Source organism: Mirounga angustirostris, unplaced genomic scaffold (genome assembly GCF_029215605.1).
Source record: "Mirounga angustirostris isolate CCGP_5_RB_7025 unplaced genomic scaffold, mMirAng1.0.hap1 SCAF_15, whole genome shotgun sequence".
Taxonomy (NCBI): Eukaryota; Metazoa; Chordata; class Mammalia; order Carnivora; family Phocidae; genus Mirounga; species Mirounga angustirostris.
Window position 1 is genome coordinate 83,276,928 of NW_026991723.1, and position 24,341 is coordinate 83,301,268.

At 59.5% G+C, this 24,341-nt stretch overlaps 1 protein-coding gene and 1 long non-coding RNA gene across 3 annotated transcripts in view; one reads left to right on the forward strand and one right to left on the reverse strand.

Moving 5' to 3' along the window:
- NEK6 (NIMA related kinase 6) overlaps nt 1-24,341 on the forward strand; it is an 84,753-nt gene that overhangs the window by 44,507 nt on the left and 15,905 nt on the right. For both annotated transcript variants that reach the window (XM_045883130.3, XM_045883131.3), the window contains exons 3-7: nt 5,556-5,696; nt 6,826-6,888; nt 11,694-11,804; nt 15,940-16,048; nt 16,375-16,482. In XM_045883130.3, coding sequence (XP_045739086.1) covers nt 5,556-5,696; nt 6,826-6,888; nt 11,694-11,804; nt 15,940-16,048; nt 16,375-16,482 — 532 coding nt within the window. The remainder of the gene's footprint in view (nt 1-5,555; nt 5,697-6,825; nt 6,889-11,693; nt 11,805-15,939; nt 16,049-16,374; nt 16,483-24,341) is intronic.
- LOC135362710 (uncharacterized) lies at nt 3,270-17,868 on the reverse strand. Its single transcript, XR_010407704.1, has 3 exons — nt 17,685-17,868; nt 16,622-16,825; nt 3,270-3,362 (listed from the first exon to the last, which is right to left on the reverse strand). It is a non-coding gene; the product is annotated as an uncharacterized LOC135362710 (long non-coding RNA).

Sequence of the window (24,341 nt, forward strand, 5' to 3'; positions counted from 1 at the left end):
GTTCAAACATTTTAAACTCAAATTAGCACAGGGTGGGAGGTGTTTGTGGCCTAATTTGATCTGACTTGGAGAAGAGAGCCTGGGTTTCTCGGAGCTTTCTGGGGTGGTTCACCAGCACACAACCCGCCCCCCTTTTCCAGCCTTGACCTGAGAAGCCTGGCAGCATTTCTTGGTGGGGGTGGGTGCGATTGGGGATAGAGGTGACCTGGGGACCTTGGCCCTCTCCTTGGCCCCTTGTTCTGCCGAGCCTCTGCTGTCCAGGGAGTTGCTCCCTGAGGCTCCTCCTCTTGCTGAGATGGCTTCTCCCCCACCACGGGGCAGTGCGGACCCCCTTCTTCCCCCCACTGTGGCTGGCAGCGGAGCGTGGTCAGCATCACTCCCGCCGCCTCCCAGCTTCTCCCCCGACCTGCTCTTCCTCTGGGGGAGAACTGAGGGGCTCTCACCCTGCGGAATGGGGCTGAGGAGTCAGAAATGGCTTCCAGCAGCATTTGCCCTGCGAGTGGCCCACCCTAGACGGGGAGGCGAGGCGAGCCTGTTGTCTAGCGCGGTCCCTTGGCAAACAGTCCTGGATGACCCGTGCAGGGGACAGTGACGTCAGAAGGCCACAGGGGCTTTACTGCAGTCAGGTGACGGGTCAATGACCTCTCTGAGCCTCGCTTCCTCATCTGTAAAATGGGGCCGTGAAGACTAAGCGAGATGGAATACTTCAAACCCCCAACATGGCGTCTGACGTCATGGGTGTCATCGGTCTTATTCTTTGACTTCAAAATTCATTTCAGTTTTCACAGCCAAAGAGCCCCAGTGCAGACCCTCAGTGGGGTGGGGATGGTGGGGATGGTGGTACAGCCACTGAGAACTCCCTGCCTCGGCTTGTCCCCAGCTCCCTGGGAGGCAGGTGCAGCCCTGGTCCTCGCCCTGCAGACTGAGTGACGCCGACACCCCTCATGACAGTAACACCATACAGCATCTCCCAGGTGCCTTCATTCAGTAACTTACTTACCCCCCGGCAGCCCTCGGAAGGAGGCCCTGTGATCACCTTAATTGTACACGTGAGGAAACTGAGGCACAGAGTGCTTGTCCACAGCCCCCAGCCAGCACGTGGCAGATCCGGGATTTGAACCCAGGCCTCTGCACCCCCCGTGTCAGTGTCTCAGCTGAGGGAGCCGGAGCGGCGGTCACCCGACTTGGAGTTCCCCCCGGGCTGATGCTAATTTTCCCAGGAGCCAGCATGGGGTTCCAGGCGGAACAGGGGCTCGTGAGGACTATGAGATGAGCAGTTTTCAGAAAGGCCATCAGGATTACTGCCTTTGGGCGGTGTAGTGCGAGCTGCTCAGGGCCAGCCCCGAGTTTGCCGGGCAGCTCAGAGCTCCTGGGACCCTTGGCACCAGGATCACATCCTGGAATCCTCGGAGAAATCCCGGGGCTGATACTGCTGACGTCCCCCTGTTGTGGACGGACTCCCTCGGCTGCAGGGGCCAGAGTGGAGCTCGCTGAGGGCTGACCCGGGAGGGGAGGAAGCCCTTGGAGGTGGCAGTGGAGAGAGGCCTGGCCTTAGGGACCAGAACTCCGATCACCTTTTCCTCTTGCACTCACAGCCCCTGAGTTACTTCGGAGCCTGGGCCCTCCTGGCTCGGGCACTGCGCCCTGTGTCCTGCGCTGCCCCCCGCCTGAACAGAGGGCATCGGGGGGGACAGGACCCCGTGCCGACCCCTGTGAGGGTGCTGTGTCCCCAAACATGCCCAGGCTGCCCCCCTCCCACGTGGTGCTGCTGCAGGAGGAACCTCCCCCCCCTCCCCAGGAGCTCATTCCTCTAATTAGGTCGCATGGGTTGTGACAGGAAATGCAAATCTGGGTCATCGCATATGCAGAAGTGCCACTGGAGTCTTAGGATGCCAGCTGGGATGTCGCCCCCCATCCTCCCCCCATCCTCGGGGAGTTTCCTCAGGGCAGCGTGGCCTTTGGGGGCACATTTCTGGGGTGGACAAGGGACTCCAGCCACTAGTGACAGTGAAAAGCCCAGTGTTTGCACAGCAGGGACCCTAGGAGATCACGTCCTCCAAATGCTTCACTGTCCCAGGGGGGAAACTGAGGCCCTGAGAGGGGAGGAGCCCTGCCCAGGGCGCCTCTCAGCAGAGATCGGCGGGGAGTTCAGGTCTCAGCTCCCCAGGGACCAGCTGTGTGACTGTGCCTCAGTTCCTTTCTTTATGATGTGGGATGAAACGCCTTGCTTGACAAGGCTGTTAGGAGGTTGCTGCCACAAAACCTGTGTAAGCAGCTAGCGGGTGACTGTCGCGTGGGGGGCGCCTGCTAGCCCGCGGCCGAGCCGTCAGCTCCACGGGCATGCGCGATCCGAGCCGTCAGCTCCACGGGCATGCGCGATCCGAGCCGTCCCCTCCGCGGGCATGCGCGATCCGAGCCGTCCCCTCCACGGGCATGCGCGATCCGAGCCGTCCGCTCCACGGGCATGCGCGATCCGAGCCGTCCGCTCCACGGGCATGCGCGATCCGTGCGCGTGTGAGGAAGTCGCCTTCTTTTGACGGGGTGGGATTTCGGCTGCACCCCGAAGGGACAGTGGCTGCATCCCAAAGGCCCACAGCACACCAGGCCGTCGGGAGCACGTTCCTTCTCCTTCGTGTCATTTGACAAACATGCCCCGAGCAAGAGCCTCCGCTCAGGGGACACGGAGGGGACAAAGACAGGGGCGTGCTTTTGGAGAGGCCCATGTTTGGGGGGCAGGGTCTCAGGTGCTTGGAAGAAAGAAGCCCGCTGAATCAGGAAGCACAGACCTGGCTAGTCATGGGGTCTTGAAGGAAAAGCAGAGGAAGAATCTGAGTTGGGAGACCACCTGGTAGAGCTCAACGGGTGGAAACTCCAGAGTCCCCAGTCCCGGGTTCAGATCCCTCCCATTACTCACTGTGAGGTTTGGAGCCGATCACTGCCTCCCCTCCGAGCCTCAGTTTCCTGAAATATGGGGATAATGGTGATGCCTACTCACCGGGTCATGGGGAGCGTTCTGCACGGTGCCCGGCACACAGTAAGTGCTCAATAAATGCTCGCTCTTCTTACATGGGTGCTTAGTATATAGGGAGGTTAATTGCTGTTACTAAGGAACTCACTGGACAGACGCTGGTGTGCGGTGGATGAGAATGTGGTCTTCCTTCTCCACCAGCCCTCCCTCCTGCTAAGCCCCCAGTAGGGAGCCGCTTCAAATCCCTCCCCAGGGTGGGTAATTCTGCCTCAAGACTTCAGAGTCAAGGTTGGCCTAACCCTTACCTTGCCGAGGGAAGGAGGCAGCAGGCTGTGAGGCTCAGACTTCCATCACTCACTCCTGGCAGCGGGGTTTCCTTGGCACAGGGCTGGGTCTGCTCAGGTTCAGAAAGGCCGAGAGTGGGAGTGAGGACTAGCTGCTCAGGGCCCCTCTCTCCTGCTCCAAACCCCGCCTGTCAGTCATAAGGACCACTGAGCACCTACTGTATGTGTGTGGGGGGGGGAAGCTCAGCAATCTCACGTGATCCTTACAGCGACCCTATGAAACAGGCATGCTTCTATACCTCTCCGCCTTGCAGACAGGGAAATGGGGCAGAGTGGCTTGGGTAACTGCCCCAGATCACCAGCCAGGGACCCAGGAAATATGCGTAAGGAAATACATATAAGGATACTTATTGCAACATTATTTATAGCGACAACAGATTGGAAACAAGCTTACTGTGGCGTATAGTCTGGGGTTATTTAAATCCCTGTCAATTGACAATGTCCATCAGTTACTGAGAGAGGGAAAAGCAAGTCTCAGAGTAATGTGTTCACACAATTCTGGGTGTTTAAAAAGTACACCATCTCCATAGATGTGAATATTTACTCACTCGACAAATGTTTATTGAGTGCCTGCCGCATACGAGGCACCATATTGCCGGGCGTACCTGCCGGTGGTCGGGAGACGGACAGGTAACGAAGTAAAATACAGGATTTGGAACGCTGGAAGGTAGCAGTGAAGAAGGAAGACGAGCCGGAAGCGTGGGAGGGACAGAAACGGCAAGGCTTCAAGGGACGGTCCAGGCAGAAGGCCCAGTGAGAGCAAAAGAGGTTGGTCAGTGTGGAAGGAGCAAAGTGAGCGGGAGAAATTAATAAAGCAGCAGGATCGCAGAGGTGCGAAGAGCCTGGGTGGTCGGATCACGTGGGGTCTTAAAGGCTTCGTAGGTGGTCGTGGGGTGAGGACTTTAGTTACTGGGTTTTTAACTTTACTGAACCTTACCACGATGGCGTGTGTTTTCCCTCATCCGTGCCCATTTCACGGTTTAAACTGAACACATTCGTGTAGTAAAGACAAAGAAGGAAAACATGGAAGTTGATTAAGAACAGACATCCTGAATAGGATGCCACTCACACAGGGCTCCCCAGGCTCCTGCCAGGGCTTCTTTGTCTACAGGTTGGTATTCGGGTGAAGGAGAGTTCCAGAATGCAGCCCAATAAAAGACCTCATCTTTCACCCCCGTGCGTGCTTCCGGCCCAAGTCTGGAAGAGGCCTTTTCACATTGGGAAATTCACACTTGTCCTTCCTGCTTCAGTGGGGCCCTCAGTGTTTCTCGTCCCACCCCCATTTCCCCCAATGAACTCCGCAGATGTTTCTGTACCCATACTACACGCGAGAGCCTGTCCTTGCACTAGCACCCAGCCCGGAGGGTCCCCAGCGGCAGCGATCCCCTGCCTTGGAGTGGGGGTGGGGGCTGTAACAGGAGGAGGGCCCACTTTGCCAGGCGGACGCGGGGCAGACCAGAGCCGTGGCCTCCTCCCCTCCTCCCCCACGTTCCAGGGCCCGAGTGGGCACCCCTTCCTCTCCTTCTCCCCAGGGCACGTTGCACGTGTGTTGTGGAGACGGTAAGGGGGTACCTCACCGGGCAGCTCCATCCCGGGGCAGGCCCTACTCTCCATGGTGGGTTTCAGCGTTGGCCCCTGGAGAGTCAGCGTTAAGTGTCTGGATTCCTCATGTCACCGTGAAGGGGGCTGTTTATCCAAACAAGGGCTCAGAATGGTAAGGCTGCAGATGGATGCTCAGTTTTCTCAAGTTCGAGATGGGAGCCCCAGGAGGGGAAGTTGCCACATCTGATGACAACTTGCAGGGGGAGGGTTGGGGCCGGGAAGACCCAGCAGGGCCTCCCCCTTGTTGTGTGACCTTGACGGGTCACTCCCTTCACCCCTTAATTGCCCTGCTCTATTTGCTGGCTCCGACCTGGGCATAAGGGATTCAGAAGTGAGCAGAACCAGCAAGGCCCTGGCCCCGGGGAGCCGCCTTTCTGGGAGTAGGAGATAGAAACAAGCAGACTAATGAACGATCGGGTAATGAGGGATGGTGGAAACCCGTGGCCTCGGTTTCCCATCTGCAGAGTGGGGGTGTCGTGGCGTGGAGTCTCTGACGGTGAGGTTGGCAGTCCCAGTCCCTCCTTCACCTTGGAGGAGCACTGCTGGGGTTGCCAGGTTCTGGAAGGGGCCCTGGCTGCCCACATCCTGGCCCCTCACTGCAGCCTGGCTGGCCACTAATGTCCTCTGTCCCCCTTCTCCAGAGGCACCCAAACACCCTGTCTTTTCGCTGCTCACTGGCCGACTTCCAGATTGAGAAGAAGATAGGCCGAGGACAGTTCAGCGAGGTGTACAAGGCCACCTGCCTGCTGGACAGGAAGACAGTGGCTCTGAAGAAGGTGCAGGTGAGCCAGCGCCCCCGTGGGGTCAGAGCCTTCTGTGTCTAAACATTGTGGCCCTGGGCCAGTTCCTGCCCCTTCCTCCTCCTCCCCTTCCTCTGCAGTCAGGACCCAGCTCTCTGGGCCGTGGGAAGGATTAGGTGGGCTCCTGATGACAAAAGCTCATGCAAGCCATAAAGGAAAAGGAAAATGAGCATGCACTGAACACCACTGTATACTGGGTCGTGCCCTGAGAACGGTCCTGTGGGTGAGGGTGGTCACCCCATTTTTCAGATCAGGAAAGCTGCAGAGGTGTATCTATCTCACCGGGCCCACCGAACGAGCTGAGGGGGAGCTCAGACTTAGACCTGCACCCACTCACCCTGGGCCCTACACTTGATGGTCGCCTCTGGGCTTGAGAGCCTTTCCTGGCCTCCGTGTTCCTCCTAAACGAAGGAAGGAGCTCAAGCAGGTGAATCATCAGCCGCAGAGTCCAGCCAGGAAGCGTTTCAGTGAGAGCCACTGGGCCCATTTGAACGGGGCTTTGCCTCAGGAAGTAGCTTTAAATCCTCCCACAGAGCTTCCCGAGACCTCAGTTTGCTCATTTGTCCTTTAAGAATGAGATGAACAGCCTGGGCTGAGGAGGCCAGGGAGAGAGAAGGTGACGCAGACGCAGCCACAGGTGGGGAGCCAGGCAGTGGACCTGCACGATGGTTTCCTTGCTGGTCTGCAAACCGCACAGGCGGGTCCAGGTCGCTGGAGGAGAGACGGGCCCCTCCGCTGGGAACAGGCCCATTTGTCTTCCAAGGAGGGCCTCGCCTGGCTCTCTTTGTCCTGCTCTTTTTTTTTTTTAAGATTTTATTTATTTATTTGACAGAGAGAGACACAGTGAGAGAGGGAACACAAGCAGGGGGAGTGTGAGAGGGAGAAGCAGGCTTCCCGCAGAGCAGGGAGCCCGATGCGGGGCTCGATCCCAGGACCCTGGGATCATGACCCGAGCCGAAGGCAGACACTTAACGACTGAGCCACCCAGGCGCCCCTTTGTCCTGCCTTTTTGTGCCATGATGGGTTTTGGGAGTTCCAGTCCTTGTGGCTCCCAGTGGGGGCTCTGGGAGCTGGGTTTTAACCACTCTTTCTCTTTTTCCTCTCGCCCAAGATATTTGAGATGATGGACGCCAAAGCCAGGCAGGACTGCGTCAAAGAGATTGGCCTCCTGAAGGTGAGTGCCCTGGGCTGAGCAGGAGCCCCTCGCTTCCTTGAGGTGGCCCGGTCCCCAGACCGGGCCACCTCATGGCCTTCACAGCCCGTAGCCTGTTAGATTCAGAAACAACAGCCTTTTGAGGGTAGTGGCTCATTTGTTTTCTCATGGTTGGATGGGCGTGGACCCCACCTCACGTCTGCCCAGCCCTCGTGGCACCCCCAGGCTGCCTGTCCTGGCCCCACATTGGTTGTGTTTATGGACGGCAGTGCCTGGCACCAAAGTCCTTCCCCTGAGGGCACCAAGTCGCTGCCACCCAGGAGATGCTCCACTCATCTGGGTGACTCAGCAAGGCCAGCCTGGGACGCTGGAGAGGATGCACAGCCAGGTGTGCGGCCCAGGTTCCTGGTGCCCAAGGGACCCAGGTTGTCATCCTGTTGGGCTCTTCCCAGGCCTCCCCAGAGAGGAGGCACACTGGAGGGGCTTGTACAAAGGACAGACCTACCAGGGCACCTTGGGGTGGGGGATGGTCTTTCCTTCCCCCTCCCTGCCAGCTTCCTCATGGGTTTCCCCACAGTCAGAGACAATAGAACTTTCTGGACTAGATTCAGCCCCAGCCTAGGGCTGCTCCCTCCTGGAGATCCCTCCCTGTTCCCCAGGCTTGGGATTCTGCCTGGGGTCTCAGAGGTGATGGAGGAGGAGGAATGGTACGGGTTTTGGAGGCCCAGGAGCCTGAGTTCAAATCCTCATGTCTTCATTTACAAGCTGTGTGACCTTAAGCAAGTGACTGAGCCTCCCGGAGCCTCCGTTTGCCCATCTGCTTGGTGGTGAGAGTACCTGCCGCACGGGATATGGGCAGTTAGAGAAGATTAAATCATATCTGAAGAGATGAAATAGTACCTGGCCCAGTAGAGCGTGCAGCAGGCGCTCACTCGGTGTTCGCCCTCTCCGTGAGACGGAGGGCTGGCTCCGCAGCTTCCCGCACAGTGAGGCTGCTGGTGGGGAGGACACGGACCCCTACCGCAGGATTCCAGATTAGCGGTTTGCACTGCGGGGTCCGCCCTGGGCTCTCAGGCCCGGTCCCCTCCGAGGCAGTGAGGAGCAGGCCAGCAGCCCGGTCTGGGGGGCTGTGGGAGTGGGGCCGGCCGACCCGGGCCCAGGGAGTGCCGGAGAAGCCCCACAGAGGCCAGGGTCCCGTCCCAGAATCTGGAAGGCCGACAGGAGCCTGCTGCAGGGGTCCTGATGGTGTGCAGTTAGGCCTCGGACACCACACTCAGGAGGTGGGACTTGAACGTGGGAACAACAGGGGAGCCCCTGAAGGGGCTGAGAGCAGGGGGCATGGGGCCCCATGTGACTCGTGAGCACTTGCTGGGAGGGGACCCTGGCCACAAGGGCTCGCAGGGAGGATTATCGGGAAGTGTCCTCAACTCTATCATGGGTCCAAAAATTCCCTTCAAATAACATTTTTAAAATTTTACGTGATGGTCAACTTTGGGCCCCAGGTGTGATCTCAGGACTCCAATTACCCAGCCCTGGGGACTGGCTGTCCCAGTCACCCACCCTCTCTCCCCTTTGGTGGCCAAGAACGCACGTGTGCCCATCACGGTGGGGAAGGAATGATGTGTGCGCACGTTCTGAGCCAGCTTGTTCCAGGTCTCTGGGCTCCAGTGAAGGGGGCCAGGCTTGGTGTGACCTGGGCCTGCCGCGGGGGACGGAGGGCTCTGTCCCTTCCTCGGGCTGCCGTGTAGCCACGTGCCGTTGACCATGGCTTGAGAGGGGGGCACACTCCTCACTCTCTAGCTGTGTGGCGTGGGCCAGCTATTGACCGCTCGGGACCTCCCATTTCCTCGTCCGTAAAAGGGGGTGATGATGTCAGTGCTGACCTCAGCTGTCGGGGGAATTTGTGAGAAGTTGGGTTGGAAGGGCTCAGTGTCGCATCTGGCATGTGTCACGTGCTCGTCACGGGCAGCCCTTGTCATCACGGTTATAACATCTGCCGCTCGACGCCAGCCCTTCCCCAGCTCCCCAACCTGCCCACGGGAGGTCAGCAGGATGTTCCCCGGGCACGAGGTGTTTCCGGCAAAACAAAGGGAAACACAGTTCTCGGAGGGGTCACGAGGCGACACCGTTTCACACCATTCACGCCAGGACCCGAACCCCAAAACCTCCCAGTGCAGAGGCCACCAGACGTGGGGCAGGGAGGTGGGCCCTATCGGAAGACAGGCAGAGATCATGTATTCGCATGGTCAGCACAGGCGGGAGCACCCCTGAGCCCTGGACTCAAGGATGCAGGCAGCAGGGGAAACACATCCTGGACAGACTGCTGTAGCAGGTCCCAGAGGGGCCACAGGCGGGACAGAGATTCGAAGAGGGAACCTGAGCCCATTACCGTCACCTCTGCCTTCCTTCCCTCCGGCCATCGTCCAGCCCTCGGCAGCCACCACCACCGTCGGGCCTGGCCTGGAGCTGCGGGGACAGCCCCACTCTGTGGAGCTCTGGATTGTGGGAGAGAGGGATGGGTGTGGATCGTGGGGACACAGGAGAGCGAGAGGCTGGCCGATGCTGCCAGGGGAAGCTGCACCGGAGATGAATCTAGAGGTGTGGCTTCCCTGAACCCCAGATACATGAAGCCAAGCAGCCACCCCTCCCCCACTCGCAAGCCGCAGACCCAACCACTCCGCATCTTTGGAGCACCTCTTACATTTTGGCCCAAGTGTGGCCACTTTAAGACACACCTGAGGGGCACCTGGGTGGCTCAGTTGGTTAAGCGCCTGACTCTTGGTCTCAGCTCAGGTTGTGATCTCAGGATTGGGAGATCGAACCCTGCATGGGGCTCTGTGCTTGAGATTCTCTCTCCCTCTCCCTCTGCCCCTCCTGTTTGTGCGTGTGCACGCTCCCTCTCTCTCTCTCTCTTGCTCAAATAAACAAATCTTAAAAAAAAAAAAAAAAGACACACCTGGGCCCACCAACAGACTACAGGCTGAGAAGGGGACTATGGGTGGACAGCAGTCTGTGGTTACTAGACCAGGTTCTGGGCCCAGCCCGGTCCCAGAGTCAACCGCTTCCCTCGCCAGGCTTTGGGGATTTCCCCCAGCTGACCTTTTGGCCCCCATCTGTGCCTTTGTACCCTGGTCAGATATTCGAGGGAGCCTTTGCTTCACCTCTCCTCCTCAGAATTGCCGTAAGAGCAGGGAGAGAAGCCTCCCCTTCTTCTCCCCAGGAGCCCGCACCTGGCGGGAACAGCCCCCCTGACTGAAGCTTTAATTCCCACCCAAACCCCCTCCAGTTTTTCCAAGTCATCTGCAAAACAGTGATGCCCAGCCTGCTGGTGACCTTGGCCGGTCTCTGGGAGCACCCCCTGAGAGGGGTGTGAGGTTTCCCGGGGAAGTCATGAGGTGAGGTCCAGGGAGTGGGGTGAAAGGAGGGGGAGGACTTGTGTTTATAACAACAACAATGCTGATACTTCATAACGTACATTCACGATTGTAAAGCACCTTCAGCTTTATGAAGTGCCGGCATTCCATTTGCTGCGATATCTTGTTGTAAATGAAAAATACATCTGGAACGTGATGTGTGCTGAGGGCAGCTGGTCTGATGGGCAGTGTTAGCTCCAGGGAGACGTCAAAACAAAATCTGGGCTAGGTGATTTTTTGACAAAGGCACCAAAACAATTCAGTGGATGAAAGAAAGACTTTCAATTCCAGGTGCTGGGAACACTGGACGTCCAAATGGACGGAAGTGAGCCTTGATCCCTACCTCACACTGAACATAAAGGTGTATTTGAAATGGATCATAGACCTAAATGTAGAAGCTGAAACTAGAATTACAACGTTTGCTGGGCAGCCCGCAGGACAGCCCTTTGAGATGGGCTGGTGCTGGCTGGCGGCGGGGAGGGGCGGGCTGGCGGTGGAAGCCGGTGAGCCCACACCGAGAGCAGGGGCCTGAGGACTCGGGCAGGTAGGGCGGAGCTGAAGGAGACATGGCCAGTGACAGGCCATCTGTGGCTCCTGGGGGTCTGATTGAGGGGTGCCTGCCATCCAGAGCTGGCTTGGGGAAAAGAAGAAATGGGGGATGGCATAGCCATGTGATCTCTGCCAAGGTTCCCCCCCTCATTTTAGAATCCAAAGACGGGCATAGGTTGGCACAGCATAAACACACGTCCCCTTCACAGCAACTTAGAGGCCTTCTAGAAAGTGTGCACTGGAGTGGCCTCTGCTTGTCGGCTGACGGGCGCCCCTGTGGACTTGGCCGACCAAGCTCTGGCAGAACGTTTGAGTCCGGGCTCCGGCGTGGAGCAGAGCGCTCAGGGCGGCTCTCGTGCCAGGAATGCTTGGGGTCTTTCCAGATTTCACAAGGGTGTGTCAAATTGAGGGTGGGGAGGAAGAAGGGAGATGGACACACTGGGGAGCACCAGCTGCAGGCCTGCTGAGCACAGCGCTAGAGCGGTGGGGGCCCAGCCCTACCCTGGAGGGTCGCGGGTGGTGAGGGAGAGGAGGAGCAGGGTCCTGTCCCATGGAGTCGCAGCTCAGGGCAGGCTGGGGCGCTGGGGACACGTTAGACACGTTAGACATTTCAGCGGTCTTGGCCCATCCAGTCCTCACTACTGCCCTTCAGCACATTACGCCCATTGTACAGATGAGGACACTGAGACTCAGAGATGCAGAAGGGCCTTCCCAGTGTGGCCCAGACCTGCCTGACTCCCAGGTGACACAGCCCTCTGCAGTATGAGCCCTGCTAACAGGGGCCAGCTGGGAGCCAGCATGGCGCAGGCGCGGGGCTGAACTGTCCCTCACTGGTTCTGCCTCCCTGTCTTTCCCTTTGGACAGCAACTGAACCATCCCAACATCATCAAGTATTTGGACTCGTTTATTGAGGACAACGAGCTGAACATTGTACTGGAGCTGGCCGATGCGGGGGATCTCTCGCAGATGATCAAGGTGAGTGTGCCTGGCAGGCAGGCCAGGTCTGGGGGGGTGCGAGGATCCAGGGAGCCCAGGGTCAGGCAGCCCCTCAGCCTGGCGAGTGCCCCCTCGAGTTCCATGCCCATTTTCTGGGAGAGGTCCAGCCATGGACAGAAAGCACCCCTCTGGCGTCCCCAGCGCCCCAGCCTGCCCACAGTCTGTCACTTCTGCCTCACAGAAGGAACGGGGACAGAACCCTGTGTTAGGTCAGAACCCCAGCTCACAGAATCTGGGAAAATGTGTTGTGCATCCAACTTCCCAAAGGAAAAACTGAGCCCAGAAAGGCTAGGAGACTTACCCAAGGATACCCAGTAACCTGGGGGACAGAGCCATGTCTGTGTGGCCCAGCTCTGTTTCCCGGCCTGGGGCCCTCCAGACATCGGCAACCCGAAAGATCTCCCTGGGGCCCCTCCAGCACTTGAGGGATCCCTTCGTTCCCATGTAATGGCCAAGACCGGACGTCTCTGAGAGGCTGAGTGACTCCCCTGTACTGCTCAGCCCCCAGTGCCGCTCCTCCTGGGGCCCAGGACCAGGCCCCCACTGTGAGTCTGGACTCAGGAACCATCAAGCTCCACTGATGGAGCACCTCCTCTGAGCCACAACCATGTTGAGCACACATATCATTCACTAAGTGCACGCTGTCCTCAGATAGCAAAGCTCAGAGAGGTTTATTCACCAGCCTGAGGCTGTACAGCCTCTGTGTGGACCCCTAAGCCCAAGACCCTGCTCCCCTGCTGGCTTGACCAGTCCGCATGCTGGCCTTTGTGGGCCCCCACTGCCTCCCTCCCCCAGCCCAGTCTGTCTGCTTCTGAGCGAGGCCAGCTACGCTGGAGCCCCCACCTTGCTCCCAGCAACACTTGCAAACAGGGCCAGACATGGATTCTCTGTCTTTTCCACCAGGCGCTGGGGATTGAGCAATTGCTCCGCGCTTGCTCTTCTGAAATTTGGCTCCTAGGAATTGGGGCGTCGTTGGGAAGCGGCATTACTTGAGCTGTTATCACCTGCTTTTATATTTTCGTTGACATATTAATGTGTTTGCAGGGATGTTAATCTCCACACAGATCCCTGGTGGGAACAGATGTGCTCTATCATGTCTCAGTTCCTCCTCCTCCCCCAACCCCCGCCGCCATTCTCCTTCCTGTTGTTCTACTGCCGAACATGCACGCATCCCACACGCTCTGTGCGCCAGCCCCCGTGCTGAGACCTCAGCGTGGGTGCTGCCCTCAGGGAGCTCGCCTTCTAACAGGAGGGCAGACCCATAAATGGACAGTCACAAGCCAGTGTGAGCGAGCCAAGCTCAGGGCCTGTGGGAGCCCGGGAAGGCTCCCTGGAGGAGGTGACACCTGAGCTGAGCCCTACAAGGAGAGAGCAGCAGTCTAGGGGCAGAACAGCTTGTGCAAGAGCCCAGTGGGATGAACAGTCCAGGGTCCACAAAGCCCTGGTTGAGGTGGAGGCAAGGGTTGAGGGGAGAGGCGAGGTAGTCAGGTCACCCAGGGCCTCACCATCCAGCCCCAGGATTTGAGACCTTGCCCTAACGTCGGCAAGGAGCTTCCTAGGACTCACAGTGGGGAGTAGGCATGGTCAGCACTGTGTTCTAGAAGAAAGGCTAGATGCTCTGTAGAGGAGGGATGGGGGCTGGGGACGGAGGCAGTGCACAGGAGGTGGAGGGGAGACAGAGGAAGGGCCCTGGAGTGTGGCCCATGGCGAGGGTGCTGCCCCCTAAAGGCCCTGCAGACCCCAGACTCCTTGCAGCCTCTCAGTCCACAGAGTGGGGACTGGGGTTAAACAGTGGGGTGTAGGGGAAACTGGGCAAATCAAACCCCTTGTCCACAAAGCTCTGCTTCCATCTCTGTCCTGGGGATGCACTGGGGACTGTGGGAGCCGCGGGGCTGGGTGCAGGCTCCTTCCAGGGAAAAGAGAGGAGGGAGACCACATGAGTGGCCAGCACCTTGTGCCTGGCCTGGGGTGTGGTGCCCCCTCTGTGCACTTCCCTGGCCTCCTCGGGGCCCACACCACCCCAGGGCTCAAGTCGGTCGCTCACCCACGGGGTTTCTGGGGCAGATCCTGGCTTCCTGGCCCCATTTCAGGAGCCCTGTTCTCCTGGCACGGTGCCCCCGCTCCCACGGTCATGGGGCCCTTGCCCCTTCCTGCCTCCTCCTCTTCCCTCTGCTGCAGCTCCAGGCCCTTCACCTGCAGGGCCTGGCTGGGTGCTGCCCCCAGCAAGCGGGAGAGGCAAGGCAGGGCAGAAGAGAGACCCTTGGTCTGCAGTCACACCCCTGCTCGACCCTCCTCCCTTGGGCCGGTCCCTATGCCTCAGTTTCCCCATCTGTAATATACTTACCCAATGCCTGGGGCTTGGTAGGAGCTCAGCTTCCCTGGCCTTCCTAACTCTCCAGCTGCCTCTGGGCTTGAGGGGGATATGGGGGCCTTGCTAGGGCCCCGGCTGCCTCTGCACCATGGTCACCCCACTGGGCTAGCCTGGAGGCTGCTGAGCAGTAGACCCTGCGTCCCAGGGGCCTGCCGCCTCAGGCCAACCAGTGCCACCACCGCCACGGTGCCAGCGTCATTTATGATGGACAGTGAAGCTGAGAGTTGCCGCCACCCCAAAACCCACCAGAGACTCCGCGCCTTCCCGCTAAATGTCACATGGCGCTTACAGGACGTGACATTTAGAAAATCACCATTCACAGCCGAGCTTAAAAGCAGTAATGAGGATTAACCAACATCACAGCGTAAATAACACTGCAGCCCAGCCCACCACGGAGGCCTGGGGTGGCGGGGGGGAGCGGGGAGGGGGGTCCCGTGCTAGCGGTCTGGGCTGTAGCCTCGCTCATCCGTGAGGTCCCTCTCCCAGAATGGAGCCTCGGGAGAGCCTCATGGGGTTTTCCTGCCAGGCCACGGGCTTCCAGCTAGGACTGTCCCGTTGTTGGAGGTGCCCGGATCTGGTCCCAGCTCTGGCGCTCCGGCGGGGTGACCTTGGGCAAGTTCCCGAACCTCTCTAAGCTCAGTCGCTCATCTGGTGGTTACTGGTGTCATTCGAAGTTAATTAGGGTTAAGAGCTTGGCCTTTGTAGGCGCAAGGCCCGGGGTTGTTCTGGCTGTGACTGCCCCTTACCGGCTCCTGAGTGGCCCTTGGTTTCCTCATCTGTAAGATGGGTGCCGTCACCCTGCTAAGGGCCCAGCAAGGTGGCTGCACGTGGCCAGCGCTCGGCACGTTACCCCAGGTCCTATGTTCCACTCCACACTCCCTTCCCCAGGCCAGGCGTGCGTCCTGGGTCAGCCCCGGTCTTCCGTGCACAGAGTGGCTGCCCGGACCAGTGGGCCCACAGCTTCGCCTCTGGCTGCTTTGGAAACGATGGTTGTTCTGAGGCAAAAGCCTCTGGACAACAACCTGGTCCTCAGGTTCCTGGCCTCGGGCCCGGCACACAGGAGACTCCCCGGAAGGGACGTGGACGATGATCTGTTCTTGGTTCGCTCCTTCCAGGGCCTTTGGTTACTTACAGCGCACTCAGTGCAGCTTGGGTGGTTTTGGGGGTTTGGTTTGGTTTTCTGGAGCATCAAATATGTTTTTTGGGGCAATGAAGTCAATTAATGGCCTGTTGAAACTGGGGGTCCAGTGAAGAATGTCAAGCCATTTCCTCGAGGTCCCTGCTGCCTTGGTGAACGATCGCATGCCCTGAGATTTGCTGGTTCCCAGGGACGGGGCGGCTTCGACTTCACCCCCGGGCATCGGGTGCCCGCGGTGTGGGCCAGACTGGGGCTCGGGGCACAGCCGTGGGAAGAGACGGGCGTGTGTCCAGAAAATGCCCGAACAAGTGTGATCGCGAGCAGCCTTCAGGGTGTAGTCCGCAGAGCCATCCAGGACACGCAGTCAGGGCCCGGCCTGCCCCAGCCTCCGGGAGGTCAGCGCGGGGCCGGGGGCAGACGGGGGTCCGTGGAGGGCAGTTTGGGCTGAAGCACAGATGGGGAGATGGCCCCCTTTGTCCTAAACTTACTGTTGGTTCAGCAGCCCACCCACCCACCCTGTGCCGGGGACTGGCTACCACTGGGGACAGGACAGGGGCCCTGCCCTGCAGCCCGTCACCCAGGCCTGTGTGTCTTCCCCTCGCCAGTACTTTAAGAAGCAGAAGCGGCTCATCCCCGAGAGGACAGTGTGGAAGTACTTTGCCCAGCTGTGCAGCGCCGTGGAGCACATGCACTCACGCCGAGTGATGCACCGAGGTACGTGCCGGGCCCCCCCCCCGGGCTGCGGGGCCCGGAGCCAGCGGGAGGCCAGGCGCCCCTGGGGCCCGGGATGCCACGTTGCCTCCCCTCTCTCTGGCTCTGGGGACATCCACGAGGACGTCATACCACATCGTGTTACCCAGCCAGGTGGCTGTCGTGCATCTTGCCCGTCCTGAGGGGCGTCAGTGAGTCCAGGTCAGGGCCTCACACACGTGCCCACTCTCGGATACCCTGAGGACCGGCACGGTGCTCAGTGCTGCCTGTCCCGCCCCACCCCCCCGACCTCCTAGCCCCACGCCAACTGCCTTCTCCTTCCTCGGCAGACATCAAGCCCGCCAACGTGTTCATCACGGCCACGGGTGTCGTGAAGCTTGGTGACCTTGGCCTGGGACGCTTCTTCAGCTCTGAGACCACCGCAGCCCACTCCCTAGGTAAGGAGGCCTGTCAAGACGTCCCAGCAGCTGCTGGAGGTCCTGGGTGACCGCGTGGGGAGATGCGGACATTCTCCGCACAGAGCCTTTGGTTCGTTAATGCAGGAAAATGCCTTCCTGAGTCCCGGTCTTTATTTACCTCTTCACGATAGTGACCCAGAGGGGGTAAACTGAGGCCCTGAGAAGCCTTGGATGGGGCTCCGCTCATCCTCACACTGCTCCATGCCCCTTCCAGAAAGGATGGCGGAGCCCATTTTGTGCAGCTCTGTTGTCGTACAAGGCGGCTGTCTGTCTTTCTCGTTGCCGTGTCATGTTCCCCCGCATGGGACTCGGTCCGCTTCTCCTGGTGGGGGACAATGGAGCTATTTCAAGTTTTTGGCTTTTAAACAGGCAGTTTTGAAGCTGCAGGGACGAGGTTCTCACCCAGTAGGAGGGGACAGAGGGCAGGGCACGCAGGGGCGCACAGGGGTGCTGCGGGTGGGGGGGCCTAAGTGCCCGAGCTTGGCAGGCTGGCACCGTTCAGGAGCCCCTGAGGGCTGGACTTGGGAACACACTTGGGCAGGTGTGGGTTTCGGGTTACCTGAAGCGATGCCCAGTTCAGAATCCATACACCGGGTACGTGACTGGGTGTGACTCATAGAATGGTGGAGAATGAGGAGTTTGCATTTGATTAGAATACAGAAACCAGCAGAGCCCCCAGGGGAACGTGGAAGTAGGGTCCCCCGTGCGTGACAGCAGGGCATATCAGCATTTAACCAGGGCCGGGTGGGAAGGACTCAGATATGACAGGGGCGTCCTGCTTCCCCCACCGGCCCGTTCCCGGCTCTCTGACCGCCTCGCTCGGAAAGCACTCCACCCTCCGCGGCCCCAGCCCACGGGTCCCCCGTGCTCTCCCCGAGTACCTGCAGCATGCCGTAAGTACCAACAGCCGCTTCTGGTGACAGCGGAGGTGCTTTCTGGAAGACACACTTTCCTGGTGGAATCTGTCACTGTTCGTACAGGTCCCGAGGGCTTGGAGGCTCTCGGGGTGAAGCACGCAATCAGGAGAAATGCGCTAACTGGGAATCGACGGCTCCGAGCCGCTTGCTGGAGTGAGCGAGTGTGCATGCGTGTGCCTGAGTGCATGTGCAAGAGTGTGGGGGGCGGGGTTTGAAAGGACGCGCAGGACCCACCCTCCCCCGAGCTGACGACACTGTACTCACACCTCCAGTAGCCGCGAGGGTCTGTTGGATCCTTTGTGCGAACGAGGAATCTGGAACCCAGGGAGCTCGAGTGATACACGTGAGTTACGTAGTGGCAGAGCCAGGACTCGAACCCGGGCCTCTCCTCCGGAGCCCAGACTTCTCCAGAAGACGGCGGCTGGGCCTTGGAGGGTGGGGCTGGCTCTCCCTCTCAGCCCCCAGCCGGCTGTGCTGCGAGGAAGCCTTGGCTTCCCCGGTCCCCTCAGACCCTTCCTTAGGAAAATCAAAGTGTTTCAGTGAGTTTGGGACTGTGTACCGCTCTGGTTTAAGGGCTTCAAAAGGTCAGAAATTCAAGGGCAACTGTCAAAGAGAAGAGTTCAAGCCACTGGCTCCGTCCCATGTCAGTCAGGCCCCTCCACCAAGGAGGCTGCGGCGCTCGTCAGAGCCGGTTAGGATCACAGCATCAGGAACGGGCAGAAATACGGGCTCGTCCGACAGCGTGAGTTGATCGACTTGGACTGGTGCACTTATTATATTAATGAGAAGGAATTGGAACTTGGGAAAAGGCTGCTCGCTAGGCCGGGCTCTTCCCGAGGCCTCCGAGCAGCGGCCGGGCTGAGTGATGGATGGAAGGAGCCCTCCTGGGGGGCCTTGTGCCCGTGTCCAGGAGACGCCCCGAGCTGACACAGCGATGCCCTGCGCCCAGGACCGGCTCTCAGGCCCGCGGGCCGGGCTCCACCACAGGCACAGGGCAGAGCTGAAACCCAGGACCCGAGTCCCCCAGACGCAGGAGGAAAGGCCCCCTCTCCACTGTGAGGGTCTGCAGTCTCCTGCACACATTTGGTCGGGCAGGAGACTGAACTAATTGCCATTGTATTGTGACTCCGTAAGGACTCGGGCTCAGGGCTCCTTTGCCCCTGTGCGTGGCCATGAATTATGCATCCACCGCATCTGCGCACCTACTATGTGGGGATGCTGTGGGGACAGCCACGTTGCCCCGGCAACCACCTCCTCTCCTGTGGCCAAGGCCGCTGACCCCCCGCCCCCCGCAAGGTTTATGCAAATCCCATCCCCTCCTGCCTCTCCCTCCCCCTGTATTTGCTAACACGCGGCTGGCATGAAAGGGCATTAGTCATGCCATGGCCGGGCTGACAGGTGCGGTACCCAGCGGTGGCAGAGCGGCTGCCTCGGTGTCAGGAATAGGAGCCGTAATTAGAGCTCGGAACAGAATGAGCGTCAGACGAATTACCAGGCAGCAGATCATATTTGTCAGGAAGGATTGCATACATAAAAATTAAGTGACAGTACACGCCGGCGTAATGAAAGAAAAATGAAAGATTTGCCCATACACAGCTCACAAGCTACAAGCAAGCGTCTCGCTCCAAGCAATGGCAGCAGCTGCAAGACAAATGGTAGGGCCGGGAGAGCAGGCCCTGCTTGTTCGGGAGCAGAGGCAGGGCGGCCGCAGGCTGGGCTCGGGTGGGCAGTGCCGGGCCTCACCCCGCCTCTCAGGGGCTGGGGAACAGGTCCGATCGGGGGCAGCCCCGTCGGGTACAGTGGTCAGAGCACGCTGGCTTCCCCAGGCTGTCAGCCCCTGGCCTGACCACGGGGCATAGCTTCCTTCCTTCTCCCTTCCTGAGCCAACCGCCCCGGCCCTGGGCTGGGCGCTAGGGATGAGATTATGCAGCCTTCCCTGCTTCCAGGAGGCCCCCAGACTGGTCGGGGGACAGGGACAGTCAGTCCCAGGGTGGCCTGGTAAAGGGGTGGGCAGAACTGTCTCCCGAGGGCCCACTGTGTACACGCGAGGTGCCGGGCTCCCCATCTCTAAACTGTGCCCTGCCGAGCCCGGGAACCGCTGGGGGCCTGGGGCTGCGTTTGCCCCTCCCAGGGCTGCCCTTGACTTCGGTTTTCTGTGGTCACTGATCTCACCAAAGAGGTGACTTGGCAAAGAAGACAAGGCTTAAAGGATGTTGGGAAAACATTTTGCTTTTTAAAAAGTCATCCCAACAAGGTTTCTTTTCTTTTCTTTTTTTTTTAAGATTTTATTTATTTATTTGACAGAGAAAGACACAGCAAGAGAGGGAACACAAGCAGGGGGAGTGGGAGAGGGAGAAGTAGGCTTCCCACCGAGCAGGGAGCCCGATGTGGGGCTCAATCCCAGGACCCTGAGATAATGACCTGAGCCAAAGGCAGACTCTTAACGGCTGAACCACCCAGGTGCCCCTCCAACAAGGTTTCTGATCTCCATTTGACAGATGAGGACGCTGAGGCTCAGAGGGAGAGATTCCACATCCCCGTGGTCACCTGGCTGGCAGGGACGAGAGCCCCCCTGGGGTGTCCACTCCCCTCCGGGCACAGTCACAGCGTGCTGGGAGGTGGGCTTGAGTCCTGATGAGCTCACTGGGGGCCCAGCCATTCAGGGGGGACGGGGAGCCCATCTACCCTCCCAGCAGGGGCCGCCTGGGACTTGGGGGCTTGTCCTGGGCAGCAGGGAAGGATGGAGCCTCCTGGGAGTGTGCCCATGCTCGGCACTGGGTAGGCCCTGGGGAACATTTGCTGAGTGGGCACACGGTCCTCACCGCCAAGCGCCCCAGGGGATCCATCAGTGGGGGCACAGAGCGCCATGCAGATGTGTTCCCTGGGCCTACGCCTGCCCATCCCAGAGGCCCAGGACGCTGGGGAATCTTTGGCCCAGGAAACCTGCTTTAGCAGGTAGATCCAGGTTCTGAACGCTGACCTGGTGGAGGTCCTGGGTGGTCGCACCTGGCTGGCAAGGGGCACCTGGCTTGTCTGCCACACTCATGGCATTTTTAGGGCACAAACTGTTCCTAGGTGAGCTGACGCCAGAGAGGGAAGGAGAAGGTCTCCAGGGGCCAGCACAGGAAGAATGGACCCTGGCTAGGAAACAAACCACAGCTCACCTGTGTGTCCACTCATCCACTTAGCAGGACTCGTGCCAGGCCCCAGGCCGCTCCCCAGGAAGGCCCCTGCTTTCTGGAACTTACAGTCTGGGGGGAGAATCCATTTAGAGTTTTCAGTGCCAGCCTAGCACAGTTCTAAGAATCACATCGCAGGTACTCTGGCGACTAGAGCTGCAGCCTCCCTGGGGGTGGGGATCACCCCAGTCACTTAACAGAGGAGGAAGCCCCAGGTGCTGCGAGATGAGCACCTTTGCCGTGCGAGGCCCTGCAGGACGCTCCAGCCAGAGCCACGAGGCGGTGAGGGGCATGGCCATGCACCTTCCCATCCAAGACCCCCCACCCCCGGGCCTTCTTGGGAGAGACACTGATACGTGCATAACGGGGTGCTGCACAAAGCTGGAGCGTTGTGTGACCCGATGTGCACCTCCGCTGGAGACCCTCGGCGTGGGAACTGGACGTAGCCAGATACTCGTACAGATGTAACAATCTGAAATTAAGCCCACGCCGAGCACAGTGCAGTGTTTTCTCGAGGGCGGGGATTCCCCTGAGGGCTGTGTGTAGCCCTGCACGGGGGTGGCTGGTGGTTTGAGGAGGACCTGTAGGGTGTGTGTGTGTGTGTGTGTGCGCGTGTGTGTGTGCGTGTGTGTGTGCGCGCGCGCACGCGCGCGCAGTGTTGGCGGGGGAGCAGGGCCAGTCTGGGGAGGCCTCGCATGCCCAGCTGAGGACCCGGCCTTCTCCTCGGGGGATGAGCAGCCAGTCTGGCTTGGGGAGCAGAGGAAGGGTGGGGGGAAGGGCAGGACAGGGAGGTTAGGCCAGTTGGTGGTCCAAGCCAGTGGGGTGGGGCAGCAGCTGGGGCGGAGAGGAGGGGAGCCCCCTCAGGATGGGGGGCCTGGATGGACGTTGGGGGTGGGGAGTTTCATAGGACAGATCACAGACAAAAGTGCAGATCCCCAGGCCCAGCCCCGAGGAAGCCGCTCAGGTTCCAGAATCTGGTTTTGGCTCCCTCCTGCGTTGTTCCCCTGCTCCCTTTGCCACCTCAGCCCCCCTGTCCACAGCCCACCTCTCCCCCTGGGGCTCTGCGGGACTTCCCAGAGCCCTTCCCCCTGCACATGTGAGGTCAGTTGCACTGTCCCCGTTTTCCAGGGAGGGAAACCAAGGCTCCAAAGGGTGAAGGGGAGGACTCTGGGGACCCTCCAGCGCAAGCCCTCTGTTGCACCAGCGGGGAAACTGAGGCTGGGAGAGAATTTCAGTGCTCTCCTGCTGACTGGTGGAAGTCTGCGCGCCCCACCTGTGCTGCTCAGATTGCACACCGGGTCCCAGCCCCCAGGCACACCTGGGGTGCGGGGTGTCGGGCGGGGACCCCACGTTTCTCCAGCCATTTTCAAAACCGCCATGTGGGCAAGAAGTGCAGCCCACAGACGCCAGCCTCCCCTTCCTGTGAAATCTCTGCCTTTTCCACATCTAATGAACACGTTTCAAACACGGTGAGCATCTCCAGACGCAGCAAAGTTTGTTTTGACAGGAGTGGTGCGTCTCCGGGATGCGGCCCCTTTAATCAGCCTCCGCTTTGAGGTCCCACGTCCTCCTCTAATATCCACCCAGTCCGGGAGTTCTAGGCAAAGACGGTGCCGGGAAGGTCAGGGATTGTTAGGCTTCTGTTTCATATGCCAGCTCCGTCCCCCGCTGCGGGGAGTGAGGGTGGGGGCCGGCCTGGGAGCTGGCGGGCCCAGGATCCAGTGGGGAGGCCGCGAGAAGGGGCTCGGCCCGCCGGAGCGTCTCCGGAGTCTGTGCTGCAGCTTGGCCGGGCAGCGCCCCGGGGCCCCTGGGGCAGGACTAGGGCCCGAGCCGGGTGAGGCCTTCAGGGGGCCCCTCCTCTTGTCAGCTTCTCCCACTCTTCCCCAGAATCGCTGCTCCCCTGGGGCTTGGGGATACATCCTCCAGGGCCCGCTGCAAGCTTGGAATTTCTTTGAAGTGTCTCATTTTATCTTGACAGCTCATGCAAGTTGTGCATTATGCTTCATAATGTTTGAGTATCTGTTGTCGGGCTGGAAAGCAGGTTTTACAGATGGATTCCCAGGGGTAGGTGGCAGAATGCTGAGCACCCCAACTCTAAGGCTCGCAGACGGGGTCCAGGGACCTGGAGAACCTGCCTAGGGGTGGGGACACGAAGACCCAGTGCCTGGCGTGGACAGGCCAGGTTTCCCTCAGTTAACGCTGCGTACATTCCTTTGTGCCACAGGTGTCTGAGCTCTAAAGCTGTCGGGTGCGGGGGTTGGGGGAGGCTTTGCCCAGCTCCACAGACTGTGACATGCGTCAGCCTCTTCGGGGAGCTCGCAAGAGAGACGGTGTCCGAGTGCCAGCCCTGGAGATGCTGAGCCCACAGGTCTGGGGGGGCCAGGGTCCAGATTTTCAACAGGCTCATCCAAGTGATTCAGCTGCAGCTCCAGGTCAGTCCAGTCTTTCTCTGTGTCCTTCTGGACACTTCCAGGGACTGACAACCCACTCCTTCCTGATGGGCCCACTCCTGGGAGGGCCCAGCACAACATCAAGGCTCAGTCAACATTGGATGCAGAAGGACGGATAAACGGATGGACAGGTGGATGGATGGACAGACTGATGGATGGAGAGACAAGCAGACGATGGGTGATGATGGGTGGGTGGGTGGATGGCTGGCTGGCTGGACGGACGGACAGTTGGATAGAGGGATGGATGGATGGTACCTGCAGCCCTGGCATCTTAGGAGAAGGTCCACAGCACCTTTGGGTGTTTGCCTTTCCCTTGCACTGTGGAAACAGGGGTAAAAGCAGAAAGAGCCATGGAGGCGTTGATGTTTGGGGGGAGCACGGAGGAGAAGGGGTGGTGGTGTTCCTTGACCCTTCTTTCCCCGCGTTCCCCAAGGCTTTCACCACACATAGGCCTGAGGAGGGATCTGGAGCCCCAGCAGAGGGACAAAGTGGTAACAGAAGAGAAGGGATAAACCAAATGTCCAGGCCTCACTGAGCAGCTGGCTTTTCCTGGCCGGGGGGAGGGGGGCGGGGGGGGCAGCTGAACTAGACCACAAAGGAGCCCCCTTGGAGGCAAGGGGATCAGCAGGTGCAAAGACACAGAGGTGAACTGAAGAGCAGGTGGGGTTGGGCTGGGGTAGCCGTGTAAGGGACTCCAGCAGCGGCCAGGCACTCACCATCTTCTGGTGGGCCTGGCCACTCCACAGGTCATCTGTCCCCGAGTTCCTCCTCCAGAGGCCCAGGTGGGTCTCAGATGAGCAGAGGACAAGACTGAGGGTGGCGAGAGGCGTCAGGGCCAGCCTGTGCTCCCAGTCCCAAGGGGCTGGGCCGGGGGGTAGGGGTGCAGGGTGGCCAGCTGCAGACATTGCTGTCCCTCGCTGAGGGTGGGACCTCTGACCTCCATCCGCAGCATCCTGGGTACCAGAGTCATGTACGGTGTGGTCGAGAGCTGCTGAGAGCTGTTTGGATTCCATCCTGTGGTTTCATGTAACAAGTCATCCATTTCGTACTTGCCCGTTTATTTTGCTGCCTCATGACCAGAATATTCAAGGGGTTGCTCCTTGAAGGTGCAATTTGTTTACAGAATCCCACATGGATTCATATGTTGACTGACAACTCTTTCCGCTGGATAACAGCCTGCTGATAGGATGACACATCCTTCCAACATGTATTTAAGTGATGGCTGCTGTCCTTGTTGGGGATTATTGCCATCAAAGGGCGGTTGGTGTCCACATAGAGCAACAATCAGGGAG